The 14,049-nt window shown below is 37.4% G+C and overlaps 3 protein-coding genes across 7 annotated transcripts; 2 read left to right on the plus strand and 1 right to left on the minus strand.

The window, feature by feature from the left end:
* Nucleotides 1-840: 840 nt before the first annotated feature.
* LOC113275873 lies at nucleotides 841-4,377 on the minus strand. Of its 2 annotated transcripts, none has more exons than XM_026525448.1 (7): nucleotides 4,018-4,377; nucleotides 3,124-3,235; nucleotides 2,293-2,443; nucleotides 2,040-2,188; nucleotides 1,770-1,921; nucleotides 1,251-1,365; nucleotides 841-1,095 (listed from the first exon to the last, which is right to left on the minus strand). In XM_026525448.1, the coding sequence occupies exons 1-7, from the start codon at nucleotides 4,344-4,346 to the stop codon at nucleotides 961-963; spliced, it is 1,143 nt and encodes a 380-aa protein (XP_026381233.1). In that variant the 5' UTR covers nucleotides 4,347-4,377; the 3' UTR covers nucleotides 841-960. The 2 variants fall into 2 exon arrangements, with proteins under 2 accessions (XP_026381233.1, XP_026381232.1); XM_026525447.1 differs by having other exon boundaries at nucleotides 2,293-2,452.
* A 238-nt stretch (nucleotides 4,378-4,615) lies between these two features.
* Nucleotides 4,616-10,589, plus strand: LOC113275874 (cell division topological specificity factor homolog, chloroplastic-like). 4 transcript variants are annotated; one of them, XM_026525451.1, is made up of 9 exons: nucleotides 4,616-4,738; nucleotides 5,872-6,437; nucleotides 6,605-6,701; nucleotides 7,176-7,294; nucleotides 8,995-9,078; nucleotides 9,183-9,431; nucleotides 9,621-9,820; nucleotides 9,914-9,994; nucleotides 10,294-10,589. In XM_026525451.1, exons 1-2 carry the CDS (start codon nucleotides 4,658-4,660, stop codon nucleotides 6,430-6,432), a joined length of 642 nt encoding a protein of 213 aa, XP_026381236.1. In that variant the 5' UTR covers nucleotides 4,616-4,657; the 3' UTR covers nucleotides 6,433-6,437; nucleotides 6,605-6,701; nucleotides 7,176-7,294; nucleotides 8,995-9,078; nucleotides 9,183-9,431; nucleotides 9,621-9,820; nucleotides 9,914-9,994; nucleotides 10,294-10,589. The 4 variants fall into 4 exon arrangements, with proteins under 4 accessions (XP_026381236.1, XP_026381234.1, XP_026381235.1 ...); XM_026525449.1 differs by lacking the exon at nucleotides 10,294-10,589 and having other exon boundaries at nucleotides 5,872-6,376; nucleotides 9,914-10,247; XM_026525450.1 differs by lacking the exons at nucleotides 6,605-6,701; nucleotides 8,995-9,078; nucleotides 9,183-9,431; ... (1 more) ...; nucleotides 9,914-9,994; nucleotides 10,294-10,589 and having other exon boundaries at nucleotides 5,872-6,376.
* Nucleotides 10,590-11,508: 919 nt separating this feature from the next.
* On the plus strand, nucleotides 11,509-13,832 carry LOC113275875 (eukaryotic translation initiation factor 5A). The gene is made up of 4 exons (XM_026525453.1): nucleotides 11,509-11,808; nucleotides 12,681-12,803; nucleotides 12,897-13,028; nucleotides 13,379-13,832. Exons 1-4 carry the CDS (start codon nucleotides 11,686-11,688, stop codon nucleotides 13,481-13,483), a joined length of 483 nt encoding a protein of 160 aa, XP_026381238.1. The 5' UTR covers nucleotides 11,509-11,685; the 3' UTR covers nucleotides 13,484-13,832.
* The last annotated feature ends 217 nt before the right edge of the window (nucleotides 13,833-14,049 follow it).

Below are 14,049 nucleotides of genomic sequence, written 5' to 3' on the forward strand. Positions count from 1 at the left end.
ACGCCATTGGCACATGTGGCATGGTCGGCATGCCTTAGCGCGGTTTAGGCGTGGCCAAAACTAGGGTTTTGGTGTTGGGCTAAAGGTTACCATGCGTTGGCTGGCGACCTTGGACGGCTAAGATTTGCATCTAAGATGGAAGGGTGGCAGTTGATTGTCGCACGCCTTCGTTTTGGCAGCCGTAAAGGGAAGGCCAGCATGGTATGGTTTAGGCGCGACAAGGTGGCTGGCACGGCAAGCCATTGTCACATGTGGTGCGGCTGGCATGGTTGGCATGCCTTGGTGCGGAGGTGTGGCTGGCACGACATGCCATTGGCACATGTGGTGTGGCTGGCATGGTTGGCATGCCTTGGCGCGGAGACGTGGCTGGCATGGTTTGTCATTGGCACGGTGGTGCGGCTGGCATGGATGGCATGCCTTGGCGCGGAGACGTGGCTGGCATGATTGACATGCCTTGGCGCGGAGATGTGGCTGGCACGGCTGGCATGGTTGGCATGCTTTGGCGCGGAGACGTGGCTGGCATGCCTTGGCGCAAAGATGTGGCTGGCACGGCATGCCATTGGCACATGCGGCTGGCATGGTTGGCATGCCTTGGCGCGGAGACGTGGCTGGCATGGTTTGCCATTGGCACGGTGGTGTAGCTGGCATGGTTGGCATGCCTTGGCGCGAAGACGTGGCTGGCATGGTTTGCCATTGGCACGATGGTGTAAGAATTTAGGGTTTGGTGTACGAAGGTGATGTCGGTCAATACTAAGGGTTTAGTGACGTCATGTCAGATGTAAGATTTTACGATTTTAACCCTAAACTAAAAAACACCATCAACAATAGGGAACAAAGGAATTGAAGGTACAGAAACCAAAAAACTCTATTATGTATGCATTTGACTTACAAAAAGTAGAATGATACCGCCCCCAGTATAAAAATTATTTTTTTGCTGCAAAACATTGGACTACATTTTCACTATGGAGTTGCAGACTCACGAATAAGTTCATATATTGATAATACATTTTCTATGCTTAATAAAAAAATGATGCACCACTCTAGGAGGTCCGATCTTCTGTTTTGTAGAACTTCTTGAAAAAAGTGGATGTTATGCTGCAAAGGAAGGATCCAAGCTAATTAGTTTCCGCCTAAAGCAAATTTTCAAAACTCCAGTTCCGAATACTGAGAGTTTTAAGACGTAAACTTAATAACTTCCTGAACTTCTAAAAACCGAAAAGAATCTATACATATATATATAGAGAGAGTACCTCGACAAACTTCAATTTGAAATCAAGGTTGCCAAATCGTTGTGTGACTTCATACTCCTCTCGCAAGTATTCCAGTATTTGGGCACACTTCGCATCTCGCCAAGCAATTTCTGATCTGCAACAAGTGTAAACCAGCCATACAGGTTTACAAATTACAACACACAACAACATTTGTAATGTACTTTCATCACAAACTGATTCTGGTGGATTAAAATAACCTAGATGCAACTACGTTACTAGTTTAAGGTGTGTCCTAGAACTTCTGCATTCAGATCAATACTCAACAATGGAAATAGTTAATACATTGATGGGACCCACGCGGCATTTAAGAAAACAAAATTAAGTATTACATCATTGTGCCAAGTAAAAAATAGGATCATAAAAGTTCAAGTTGAACATGAAGGTTTCCAAAATGTGAAGAAAATGTATAGCCACAAACTGGAGCCTCAAAGAATGAGGGTAAACATTTCCTTCCCAAAAGTAAAGATGATATCGCTGGAATTAGGGATGGAAACATACCTATCAAAAAGACCTACTTTCAGAATGACATCTGCAAGATGTGAATTTGCCTTCCCTACAAGCTGAAAAAGCTTCTTCCTTTTCATAGTGAAGGTACCAGTCTTTTCCATACTTCGATTTATATGGGTAAATTGCTCAACTAATCCATCAACCTGCCAGAAAAATGTAATAGCTTACAGACAACAGTTCATTGAAAAATTAACTTCATAAGGTCTCCAGCAGACAAATTAAGTTCAAGAAAGAATTGAGGGACTATCTGGAGATGACTACCTGTGAAACAAAATAATCAAGGGCGATACTTTGACCAAGCACGCTTCCAATAACACGTATGCCATCAGCATCTAAATGTTTAAGAACAATATGGTCAGGACCTCCTTGCATGTCCTCCTCCAGCTCTGGCTTTTCTTTTACAGCATAATCTGATTTAAAAATAAATAAATAAATAAATAAAAATAACAACAGGTCAATCAATGGAAAAAGTATAAGCCAAACTTTTAGGTGAAGTCCCCAAGACGAAACTTACCATCCTTTCTCATCTCTCGAAGCAATCCGGAAGCATGTCTTCTAACTATATCAAGATAATTATCAACTTCTTGATCCTCAACGTTAAATAAAACTGCAGATCCATAATGGAAAACAACCATGTAGCTATAGCCGTTTCCACTTTCTTTCATCTGGACGCCCTAAAATAACATTCTTATGTCATCAAAATGGAAAAGAAAAATAGTGGAGCAGAGATTAGCATATTTATAAACTAGAAATAAAAATAATAGACCTCTGAAACCTCAAAATGAAACACTCTACCCTTAAGGCTGCAGGAGTTTACTAGCCAAATAAACTAAATTACCAGTACCCAGACAACCCGACGTTATTCTCATCTCATCCAACAACAACAGCAGCAACAACGACAACCAAGGCCTTTAGTCCCAAACAAGTTGGGGTAGGCTAGAAATGAAACCCATGTCGAAGTCACAAAATCCAGAAACATAGGAAAAAAGTAATAAAAAAACAATAATAGTAATGCTAACGATAATGCTAGTAAATCCAGATACAAACTATACTAATAGATCCTAGGGGCCAAAGTCTTAAGCTCTACATCCTTGATCCAGGGTCACTAGTCTGATGATCTTTAGCCTCTAATAACACCCCTAGACAAATCTTAACCAAACTCCCTTGGTCATCGTTCTGGTACGTGGATCGCTAACTTCCACGCATTTCTGTCCGAAGCCAGCTCTTTGGACACACTCCATTCCTTTAAGTCTCTTATCTTATACAATAAAGAAACTATTGGGATATGCTCAACAGGACAACAAGACATAAAAATATCAACGGGAGAAAGTTCGAACCATCTTACAGTAGTTTCTGAAGGGAAATTGCAATATCTGAGTGTGATAAAATTCGTCGAGCGAGAAGTAGCAGGAAGAACATATCTTGAATTCTCAGCTTGCATGCTTTTCAAATTTATACTACAAAAACCATATTTCAGAGGCTGAGAGAACTTTCTTATAGAGATAATGACAGGCAGTTAGAAAATTAGAGCGAAGAGGTATATCACAAATCAGAAACTACAACGGCATACGATAAACACAAAGAGATTTTCAGAAGCCCAACAATGCTAAACATGAAAGAACAGAAAGACGCTAATCTAAAGAAATGGGTGCATGGACTTGTTTGGACCAATTATTTGTTCCACAAAACTACATATTTAAGGCTTTAAATGTTCACATTATACAGAAGGGAGGTTATCATTTAGCGCCACAGCTCCAACACCACCTGCCCTACACATTTTAAACAACACCGTCCCAGCTAGAACTTTCCCCAGAACAAATTAGCTCTTTGATTACAACATCACAACTAGTGGGAGTTTCATTAATCAGAATCAAAACTTTGTTTCAGTTTCTCACACCAAATCAGTATATGTAAGAATCTATGCACATGTTTAAAACTTCAGAACCTCAAACTCAAAGAAACTCAAATAAGGATGAACGAGATCCAAATTTTATTAGTTCTGCATTAACAATTAAGCATTAGTTAGCCTAAACCCTGCTTCATTCAACCCCAATAATTACGACAGCACCCAAAATCCATGGAAACCCAAACCCCAAACCTAAAACACATTATCATTCTCACAAAATTTCAAATTAAAAGAAACCCAGAGTGTAAAAAACCATTACAGACGAGACCCATATCACTATACTATTAAAAGAAAAATAAAATCAGAAATCTGAGAAAACGAATATACACACACCTGGTAGAAAGAAAATAAGCTTTTACTGGAATTTTTCCTCGTTCTTCCTCGTCATCATTTTCTTTTTCTTGTTGTTCCTTTGATTCCACACCATACCTCGACTTAAAATCAGAATCCCCACTAGGAAAATCTTGGTCATATACATCAATACTTGGACAAGGATTAGCAGATAGAAATCTAAAACTATTGATAAAAAATTGTTTTTTTCCAATTCCTGAAATTAATGGTTGTTGATGAATTAGTTGATGATTAGAACAGAATGAATTAAAAGGTGAGGTCTTTAAGATTAGGGTTTTAAGGAGATTTGAAGGAACTCCCCATCTCCCCATTCTCAGTTCTTTTCTTTCTTCTTCTGCAGGTTTTAGTAAAGTACCTAAGATTGTGGAGTATCATCTTACGATACACCTATTATGTAGTTTATCATCTCTCATCAAAAATAGCACATCTCTAGGCAAATATTTTAATTGGTCAATGATGCTATACTACACGTAGTATATTAATACAACGTACCACATCAGGTTAAAGAGGAGAGAGATTTGTCAAATGACTAAAATACCCTTCGAAGGGAAAAGATTATTACCCTAGGAATGAATTTACTAGCGAGACATGAATTGGAGTGAGATCCGGAGAAGACAAGAAAATGGCGACTTCAGGAAATTTCAGGGGAATTGTTACTTCCAATCAGCCAAATCCACTACGAAGTTGTCATCCAACTTCGAAGGTTAGTTTGTTTGTCGTTACATTTAGTCACTTTCAATTTAGGTTTATTCAAATTCAAGCTTGAAATATTTATGTACATTTTGGATTAGAATTTTATTGGATGAGATCAACCGGTTCTCTTCTTGTTTCCAGCAATATGGGGTTTCATTTGATTAGAATTTTATGTACATAACTGAATTTGGGTAAGTAAAGTAATCAATACTCGGCATTTATACTGGGTATACCTGTGGTCGTTTGGAATTGGGTCTTTCACCATCTTAGACTGCTAATCCTACCAATCCTATTCTTGAAACTATCAGACGCATCCATGTCTTAATGTATTGTTGTGAGAACTTGTTTATTAGAAGCTTGGATATTGAGACAGAATACTCTATGAATGTGCTTATATACGAAATTGGTTTATATTGATTCGGTCTGTATTCCTATTGAATACCAACCAATATTGTTTCATCAATGAAAAGCTATAAAATTTTCATGTTCATTTAAATTATGAAGCTTAATTGTTATACGTCTAAAATTTCTGCTTGCACTTGCTAATGACATTAAAAGCACCACTCTTAGACCTCAGTATATGAGGCTCGTGTTGCAAAGAAGTTTCCAATTGCCACTTTTTTCTTCCTTGTGATGCTTTGTTTTATAAGGCTCATCTTCCTGTAAGGTCTGGCTGCATTTAGGATTAGCAGTATTTTTTATACTTTAAATGTTCACGTATCTAAAACATAGTGCAAGAGAGTGTACGTTAAAAGTATCACAGTGTTTCGAACTAATAGGAAGTTGGCCAGCTTTAGGGGTCAGGAAATGCATAATGTTTGTACAGAGACCAGGTGGGCAATCGGAGATCTTTGAATGAAGCCGAAGTTCATGGAACTTGTTTCTTTTATAAATTTTGTTCTTAATGGAGAAAGAATGACATCAACTACCCGACAGAATGGTAGGCTGGTGTTGACAAGTCTTACTTTCGTATATTTACTAAAATATGTCTGCGTAGTTTCTGTCAAATAGAGTTTCTTAAAAACTTTTGATTATGAGAAAGCAGGAATGCAGGCTTAGTTATTCGTTAATGGTAATCAACTTTCTCTTATTCGTTAATGGTAATCAACTTTCTCATTTTGTCTTTCTTGTGAAACATTGCAGGTAGGGTTCAACACTTCTCTCACTGGAAAATCAGGCACACTTAAGATCGTTTCCCAACCACCACAGTCATTTCGGATCACGGGAGAAAACAAGGTTTCCCCAGAACCCATAATTCCGCAAGCAGAAAATTTTCTTCTCAGAGCCATTAACATGAGCTTCTCAGAGCGTTTAAACTTGGCGTGGAAGGTTTTATTCCCGCCGCTACAACCAGCAAGAAGAAAGAACTCCAACGCATACATTGCCAAGCAGCGTTTGAAGATGGTACTTTTTTCAGATCAATGTGAAGTAAGCGATAAAGCAAAGGAGAAGATCATCAGCAAAATTATCTGCGTTTTATCTGATTTTGTGATTATAGATTCACAAGATAAAGTTCAGCTTAGTGTTTCAACAGATCCTGATCTTGGAACTTTTTACTCGGTTACCGTGCCTGTTCGAAGAGTCAAACCTGAATATCAGTTCAAGGATGAGCATGGATCCATAACAAACATCGAGTACAAAGATACTGGTGAAACCTCTGGCTCTGTTGATGTCAAGTTCAATTTCTTCGTTCCTGATGAGTAAACATAGTAATTCTCTACTTCATAATTCATCTCAAATCCGAAGAAAATTTAACCAAGTAAATTTAAAATGTTTAGGTCTGGAACAAGTTGGGAAATTCTCCTGAACATGAAAGTTTGTACATAAGTTTGTTGCAAGTTTTGCTAATGATAAAAATTTGTGTTGCTTTTTTCAGTTAAAAAAGTACTCACCTTCCCTGGTAATTGCCAACATCGTTCAGAGCTTGGTGAGGCAGTGACGGAAGCCATAACCAATTGGGATAGAATGTTCATGTGAACTTCTTTTCATTACTAATTCACTGAAGCAAGCGATGCACTGAATTTTTTTTTTTTTTTTGTTCTAATGGAAAGAAATCTTTGGGATCCTATCCTAAATTGACACTCAATCGGCTGACCTCAAAGACGAGAGTGAGGCTCATGGCCGACTAGCTAGGCAGCATAGGCTAGCCCCGTTGGTTATTGTCCACTGAAGTTGCCTCTCATGGTCGTTTTCATCAGCCCTATTTTGTCATCTAATTTAAAAATCTCCCTCTCCTCGTTCAATTGGGAAAATTAGGCCGGTAGGGAGAACTTTTGAAGATCTAAATTAGCTACAATTTCCAATTTGTTTCAATGAGGGGAAAACCCGAAAACTGATCGCAGTTGGTTTAGATGGAAGGAAAATGTTTAAAGATTGAATCAGATTTTCAGAATCTGGGTTTCAATTTTGTATCCCTAACTGACCTTTTCTGGTGGATTTAATTTCAGAATCTTGGGATAGCTCCAAAGTTAGGTCAGAAACTCCATTGGAAGTGGGACTTCTTTGGACGCTGTTTCCAGGATGAATCTATTGCGTTCAGCGTTGGTTTTGATTGTTTCTCTGGAAGGTTTGTTGCTTACCTTGGTTACTGCATTTTTCTTTTTCAGGCTATTATTGGGCAGTGATTTTTCATGCTTTAGGTTCTAGTTTTCTGGTTTTGTATCCCCATAACAGGCTTGATGATTTGAACTTGTGAAGTTTAATGGAACGTTTGGATTTATGAAATCTTCAATATACATGTAGACATAGCAAACTGTGGGATGCTGATTCATGGTAGGGAATATGGTTCTCTTGTAACTTGTTTTTTCAGTGAAATACAAATTGCCGTTTGAGCATGGTTGGTGGTGTCATTGTAGAGTTTCTAAACAGGTAGAAAAAGATTAATGGAATATTTGTAGGTAATACGGTGGCAGAGAGTGATATATGTAGCTTGTATCCTGTTTATGTGAAATCTGCAGTTTACTTAAGCTTGGTTTTGTTTTTAGGTACCAAACCTGTAACCGGTTCTGTCTATGCATTGCATCCCGACCATAACAAGTACAGTTTCAGTCCGCAGACTTAAAGAATAGTCATTTGTTGTTTCACTACTTTCTGAACTTCAATCATCAACAGAAATTTCCTTTTTTTAAACAGATTCTGAAATCTGATTAAGTTGACTTTGCTAGTTGCATGAACCCTTGTGACATGCAAACCATACATTTTTTATCTCTTGATCTTGCTCACTTAGAAATGCGCCAGTCATGAAAATTCTTGTTATGGAGATCTTTTTTGCTTTGACAAAGGCAAAAAATTCACTGAAAAGTTAGCTGAAGCACTTCTTAAATAACATGAACCGGGCTAATCAAGCAATAAGTGTACGTTACAGCTTTTTAGATAACCAATTACATGTTATAAGATGGTCCCCTAAAAATCTTACACCTTTTACATCAATAATAGAATAGAAAATGGATATAACATCAGTTATAATTTGATCAGGATTCCTCTTCTGCTTGGAAGAAATCATAGCATCCCTCTGTAATCACAGTATCCACCATATAGTGCAAGGAAGCAAGCTCTAGATCTTTTTCTACTTCCATCTCCCCCCTCTCCGGGGAGTTTCAGAAAAGCTTGCACTACCCAATCACAGTTATATTGTCAAAAAATTGTGCATACACCAACTAAAACCGAGCATGAAACAAACAGTTAGTGATCTGATACCTCAGCATTGTCCATTGTTAGGATTGCAGCTCAAGCTCTCCGGCTAAGAAACAAACCTCCGAACGAGCTCCCGGGTTCCAATGCTGCTTAAATGGGAAGTCATCATTTTGGTTGTGTAGTAAATGGTCAAAACAAAATAAAGTTAAGAAATCTAATCCTGTTTTATACTATTATCATCATCATGTAGATTTCCTGCAAGTTTCAGATTCCACACATCAGTTGCCATATCCTTTTTGGTTCTTATTAAATTGAATGCTCGAGGAAACACCACTGCCGGTGAAAACTGTTTGAAGCTCAAATGATTTAGGTTCGTCTGTGTTATAGAGGTTTGTGTAAGACTGACGTGAACTACACCAAGAAACCACTGTTGAATATTCATGTTTATTACTGTTTTTGCTGAACTGGAGACGTCTTCAACAACTAGTTCTGCCTTTAACTGCTCTACAACTTAATCATTATGCATTAACAGATTTATGTTTGACACATATCTCCTTAAAAGTTTAGTATTCAAGTTAGTAGTTCAAATAACCAAATAAAGTTATTGATAATTTTGGTGTTCAATGTTCTTAGGCATGATCTCAATTCAGGGATTCACAGAACAGTTGGAAATCACGATGATGTAGCAAATTTGTGTTGAACATTCTGAGGAAACTTGTAAGTTATCTAATCAGGATAAAATGTACTTTGCATTTCTTGAAGTTCTGACTGCCTTATACTCACTTACATAAGGTGTAATGATCTGATTTCTCTCGTTATAGATCAAGCGATTACTGGAGGTTTGAACAAAAGAATAAATCATGGGATATGTGCCCCGAAAAATCTATGGTATACTCAGGTCTTGTTGGTGCAGAGGTAGAGTCCATATCTTTACGCAGAAATCATTTGGCTGTTGGAATAGGAACATCAGTAAATATATATGACTTGCGGGACTCAAATGAACCACTAGAAATATAATCTTCCTTGGAGTATCCAGTCAGTTGTGTGGGTTAATAATATCCCTTCTAAAGGTATGACTCTTATCCTTATTTTATTTTTCCATTACGAGATCTGGTTGTTTTTATATAGGAAGATCTTACAAATAATTGCAACTTGATACGTTTACGACTTCGGGGATGTACTTGTGCCGTCACCATATCAAAATTCATAGTGTACTTGGCGAAAGTCTTTGATGTTGGCTCTGTAATTCGTTCATGCAGGATATGCAGTTGAATCAGTCGATGGACAAGTTGCTGTGATGTGTCTTGATTCCAATGCAAATTAAATGAGGTTCATATGTTTGCTTTAGATGTTTATGGTAATATGAATGCTTATTACAGCTGTATGTTTCGATGTCAACCAAAAACAAGGGATGGGAAACACCTCTTGTTGCTGAGAATGATATCGTGTTTGATCCAAGGTACCTTTTTTTTAAAATCTTTTATATATGGTTTTAGATTGGTGTTGTAGGGTTGACAATCTCTCCATTGATATTTTAATTATGCTGTTTTAGCCATTATGGCACCTCTGTCACCGGTGATAATGAGGGATATGCTATTATTTGGGCGCTCGAAGTAGGAAGAGACTGTTATAGGTAACTAGTGTTCATAGCATTTCCAGGTTTCTAAAATTAATGTTTCATCTTTCTGGTCATTCAAAAGAAAAGTTCAGTTAGTAATGGGCAGATATAAATGAAAGCACAATTCTGTTGCTAATGCCATGTAGTGTTCTAAACCCTAATTTTCTCGCCAATTCATAAAGTGGCATCTTTATCATATAACAACAGCGGCCTATTTGTTAGCTGTTGCATAAAGCTACACTCATTTCTCGGGTTTTTTACTTTGTAGTGGTAAACTACTAGATAGTAACTTTTCCATTCTTTCCTGTAAATAGAGAAGAGTCTCCACAAATACTTATACATGAAACGAACAAGAAAGTCATGGCCCCATATGGGTTGAATGGCTGGTGGAACTTCAAGCCCGAAGTAAACAACGTATAGGTGTCACATAAAGCTTGCTGCCCAGGTCTGCATTTTTGTAACTGGTAGTATTTAATGTTTGATTGCAGATATGATTTCTTTTTTAAGATAGTGTTGTATCTCAGTACATTTAAGTTTGATAGAACTTGTATATGCCAACATTACATCGCTCCTAATCTGGGCCTGGAAGTACTGTAATTGAAACCATGTGTATAAATTTTTAGTGATTATTTACCGTGTTTCGTTAGGTGTTAGCTCTGTTACCAGTATGCTTAATAGCCTTTGTTGAAGATTCAGGTTGAACAGTGAATAGACATACGTGGTGAATTTGTTGACTCATCCCCTTTCACAATCGAATTTCGTTATCCAAATAGAACCAACCTGATCCAGAATCATGATGTGTGCATGTACTAACTTCAACTACTTTTTAATAGAAGCCAAAAAGGATAAAATTATTCTTGGTCCAAGGTGCCAAATGAAGCACCGCGTATCAGAGAACGGATGCCGCCCACTAAACACCGAGTCGGAGCTGCAGTAAATTGACTCCTTATCACAGACTCATCTTTATGTGGCTGAACATTTCGGGTAAATGAGGTACAAAGTCATGTGCGATGGGGTTTGGGAAAATTAATGCGAACCCTGAATTGAATGGCACTATAGTACTACTACTGCTCTGAAAAGAACAAGAAATTGCTTAAAAGATGATAATCAGAATCATTGCTTGAATTTGTCCATCTAATGGAACAAAACTGTTTCCCATTCCGAAAATTCTTTTTTCCTCTTTTATGTAATCAAACATCGACAGTACCGATCCACAATGGTTGACATAGAGATACATCAATCCAACCGTCTATATCTCACCACCTGTTTGTAGATTTTAAATGACTAAAATACCCTTTTCTTCGAACTGACCAAAATACGCTTATAAATGATAAAAGGGAAAAAAAGGAAAAAGAAAAGCACACGTGCGGAACATTCATCATAATCTGTAGCGTACTAACAACGCGAGAAATATATAATCCGACGGCTGATTTTACGTGTGGCTTTATGAAACCCTAGGTCATATGGGGAACCTCTACTTTTGGGGTTTTTAGAGAGAGAGAAGGATATATACCCCCAAAAGAGGAGAGAGAAAGATAAAAGACTCCTCCTCTCTATTGATTTTCTCTTGGTTCATCTATATAATAAGAATATACAAGAGACTTTCACAGCCTCTATATTTTGTTCTTCAAGAGTTCTATCTCTGTGCGATTTCTTCTTCTCTTCTCAAGAAAAAGCTCTGTGAATCTCATTCATCTTTCATCATCATGTCTGACGAAGAGCATCATTTCGAATCAAAGGCCGATTCAGGAGCTTCAAAGACTTACCCTCAACAAGCTGGTACCATCCGTAAGAACGGACATATCGTTATCAAGGGCAGAGCCTGCAAGGTTTGCATCCTTTTTTTTTTCTCGTCTGTATTCTCTAGATCTGACGTTTGTTTGTGCTCTTTAGGTTTTTGTTTGGGATCCATGATGATTTGTTGTTTAGGGTTTTTGTATTGTTTTTGTGTGGTTAATGATGTTTGTTTTTATGTTTTCGTATATGATTGTTCTGTGTTCGATTTTGAGATTGTTTATGTTTATGTTGATTTCCTGATTTGAGATAGTTTGTTTGGCTTAGGGTTATTGTTGATCTCATAGCTTTGGCATTTGTTTTGACCATGTAAAATAGTTTGAGATAGTTTCTATTATGAATTGCATGCTGGCTTGAAGATCTATTATGATTCTTTCTGTCGGTTTTTATTAGAACATGTAAAATTCTTTTCTGTTTCTATTATGATTATTTGAATACATGTTTGCAATTTAGTGGATTTGTTTATTCCATCTTAATGCGTTAATAGGTATATTTTGTAGTTTGTTTTATCCTCAAACTTTTGTGGGTGTTGGTGATGAATTTCTTTTCTATTGGTGATGGAATTATAACTTTATCATTAGTTTCATCTTTTATTCCTGAAGTCATTGATGCTTTTGGGTATTATTGAGGTTGGAACTAGGGTTTTTTGTTTAAACTTCTGTAATATGTTATATGCTGTTTGTTTACTGTTTATTGAGATTAGGGTTTCTTTTGTGAATTTCTGCCATCCCAACAGTAATTGAAATTGCAGCTGTAATCCTGAAAATTGTTGCATCCATGTTTCAGACTATGAAACAAGGGTTCTATTTGTCTTCTCACTTTTGTTTGCTAGATAGATTCTTGTTAGTATTGAGGTTTTGACCTTAGTTATTTTGGGTAATAATGTTAGTTTGTGTTTTTTGTACAGGTTGTTGAAGTTTCAACCTCCAAAACCGGCAAGCACGGTCATGCTAAGTGTCACTTTGTTGCAATTGATATTTTCAACGGCAAGAAGCTTGAAGATATTGTGCCATCTTCCCACAATTGTGACGTATGCGCTGCATCTACACTTTTGTATTTTATGATATTTAGTTGTATCATTAGATATTACTGGATGTTAACTGAATATCTACTTGCATTGCAGATTCCACATGTTAACCGTACTGATTACCAGTTGATTGATATCTCCGAGGATGGATTTGTGAGTCTCCTCACTGATAATGGTGGCACCAAGGATGATTTGAAGCTACCCACTGATGATGTCGTTCTCACCCAGGTTTGTTTTTGATTTTTTGGCCAAATGTCATTATTTTTGGTTCATCTAAAGCTTGTCTTGTCATTGACAAGTACTTAATTGTATATTTCATCTGTCTACATGGATAGTTGAATCTCTGTGCTCCACTGCATGCTTGGTTGTTATATGATCCATTTTTTTTTCTTCAAGGAACTTTTAGTTTAGCTGCTTCATCTTTGGTATTCTTATCTGCAGTCCTTGCTCCAGTAAAATGCTAGACTCGAACAGATATGACTGCCCTGCAGATGTGTTTCAGTGCAGTAAATGTATATGTATGGTTGCTTACTTTTCTTTTTAAAATCCGAGTGACTAAATTTTGTTATTTGATGCAGATCAAAGAAGGTTTTGCTGAGGGAAAAGACCTTGTGTTGTCTGTTATGTCTGCCATGGGAGAGGAGCAGATCTGTGCTGTCAAGGACATTTCTGGATCCAAATAGAGAAGAACTCTTAAGACTTTATTACTGCAGTCTCTGTTTGTTACTTCATATGGAGAGAAGATGTGAGCTTAAGTTAATGAGTGGCTATTATTACTGCTATCTTTCTGTTTTAGGCAGACAAGATCATATAATTATTAGTTTTTCATGGGATGTTTTCTTTTCTTAATTTTAATTTTGGTGGGTTTGGTTTGCTTGAGACACACATTATCACAAGTATACCTTTATTAATAGGGATGGAAGAAGAAACAATGTATTTCACTGCTCTGCTTGTTGATCATGATGTTGGATATGATACTTGTGGGCTTTCCAACCCATCTGTTATTTAAAACCTAAGGTGTTTCTTCTCTTAGGAAAGGTTCCACTTTATGCCTCGCTTTGTTTTCTTGAACCCATCTTTGCTACGAACTCTCATGGTAACTCGCTCGGTACCGGTTGATTCCCACTTGGACTACCAGTCGATTCGCACTTAGCCAATTCCCTTCTCGACTTTTCTTCCCTTCACTTCTTGACTATAAACAGAACTTCGCATTGATCTTGGCCGAAGCCTTCTTACATATGCAAACTCT

This window comes from Papaver somniferum, chromosome 4, assembly GCF_003573695.1.
Source record: "Papaver somniferum cultivar HN1 chromosome 4, ASM357369v1, whole genome shotgun sequence".
Taxonomy (NCBI): Eukaryota; Viridiplantae; Streptophyta; class Magnoliopsida; order Ranunculales; family Papaveraceae; genus Papaver; species Papaver somniferum.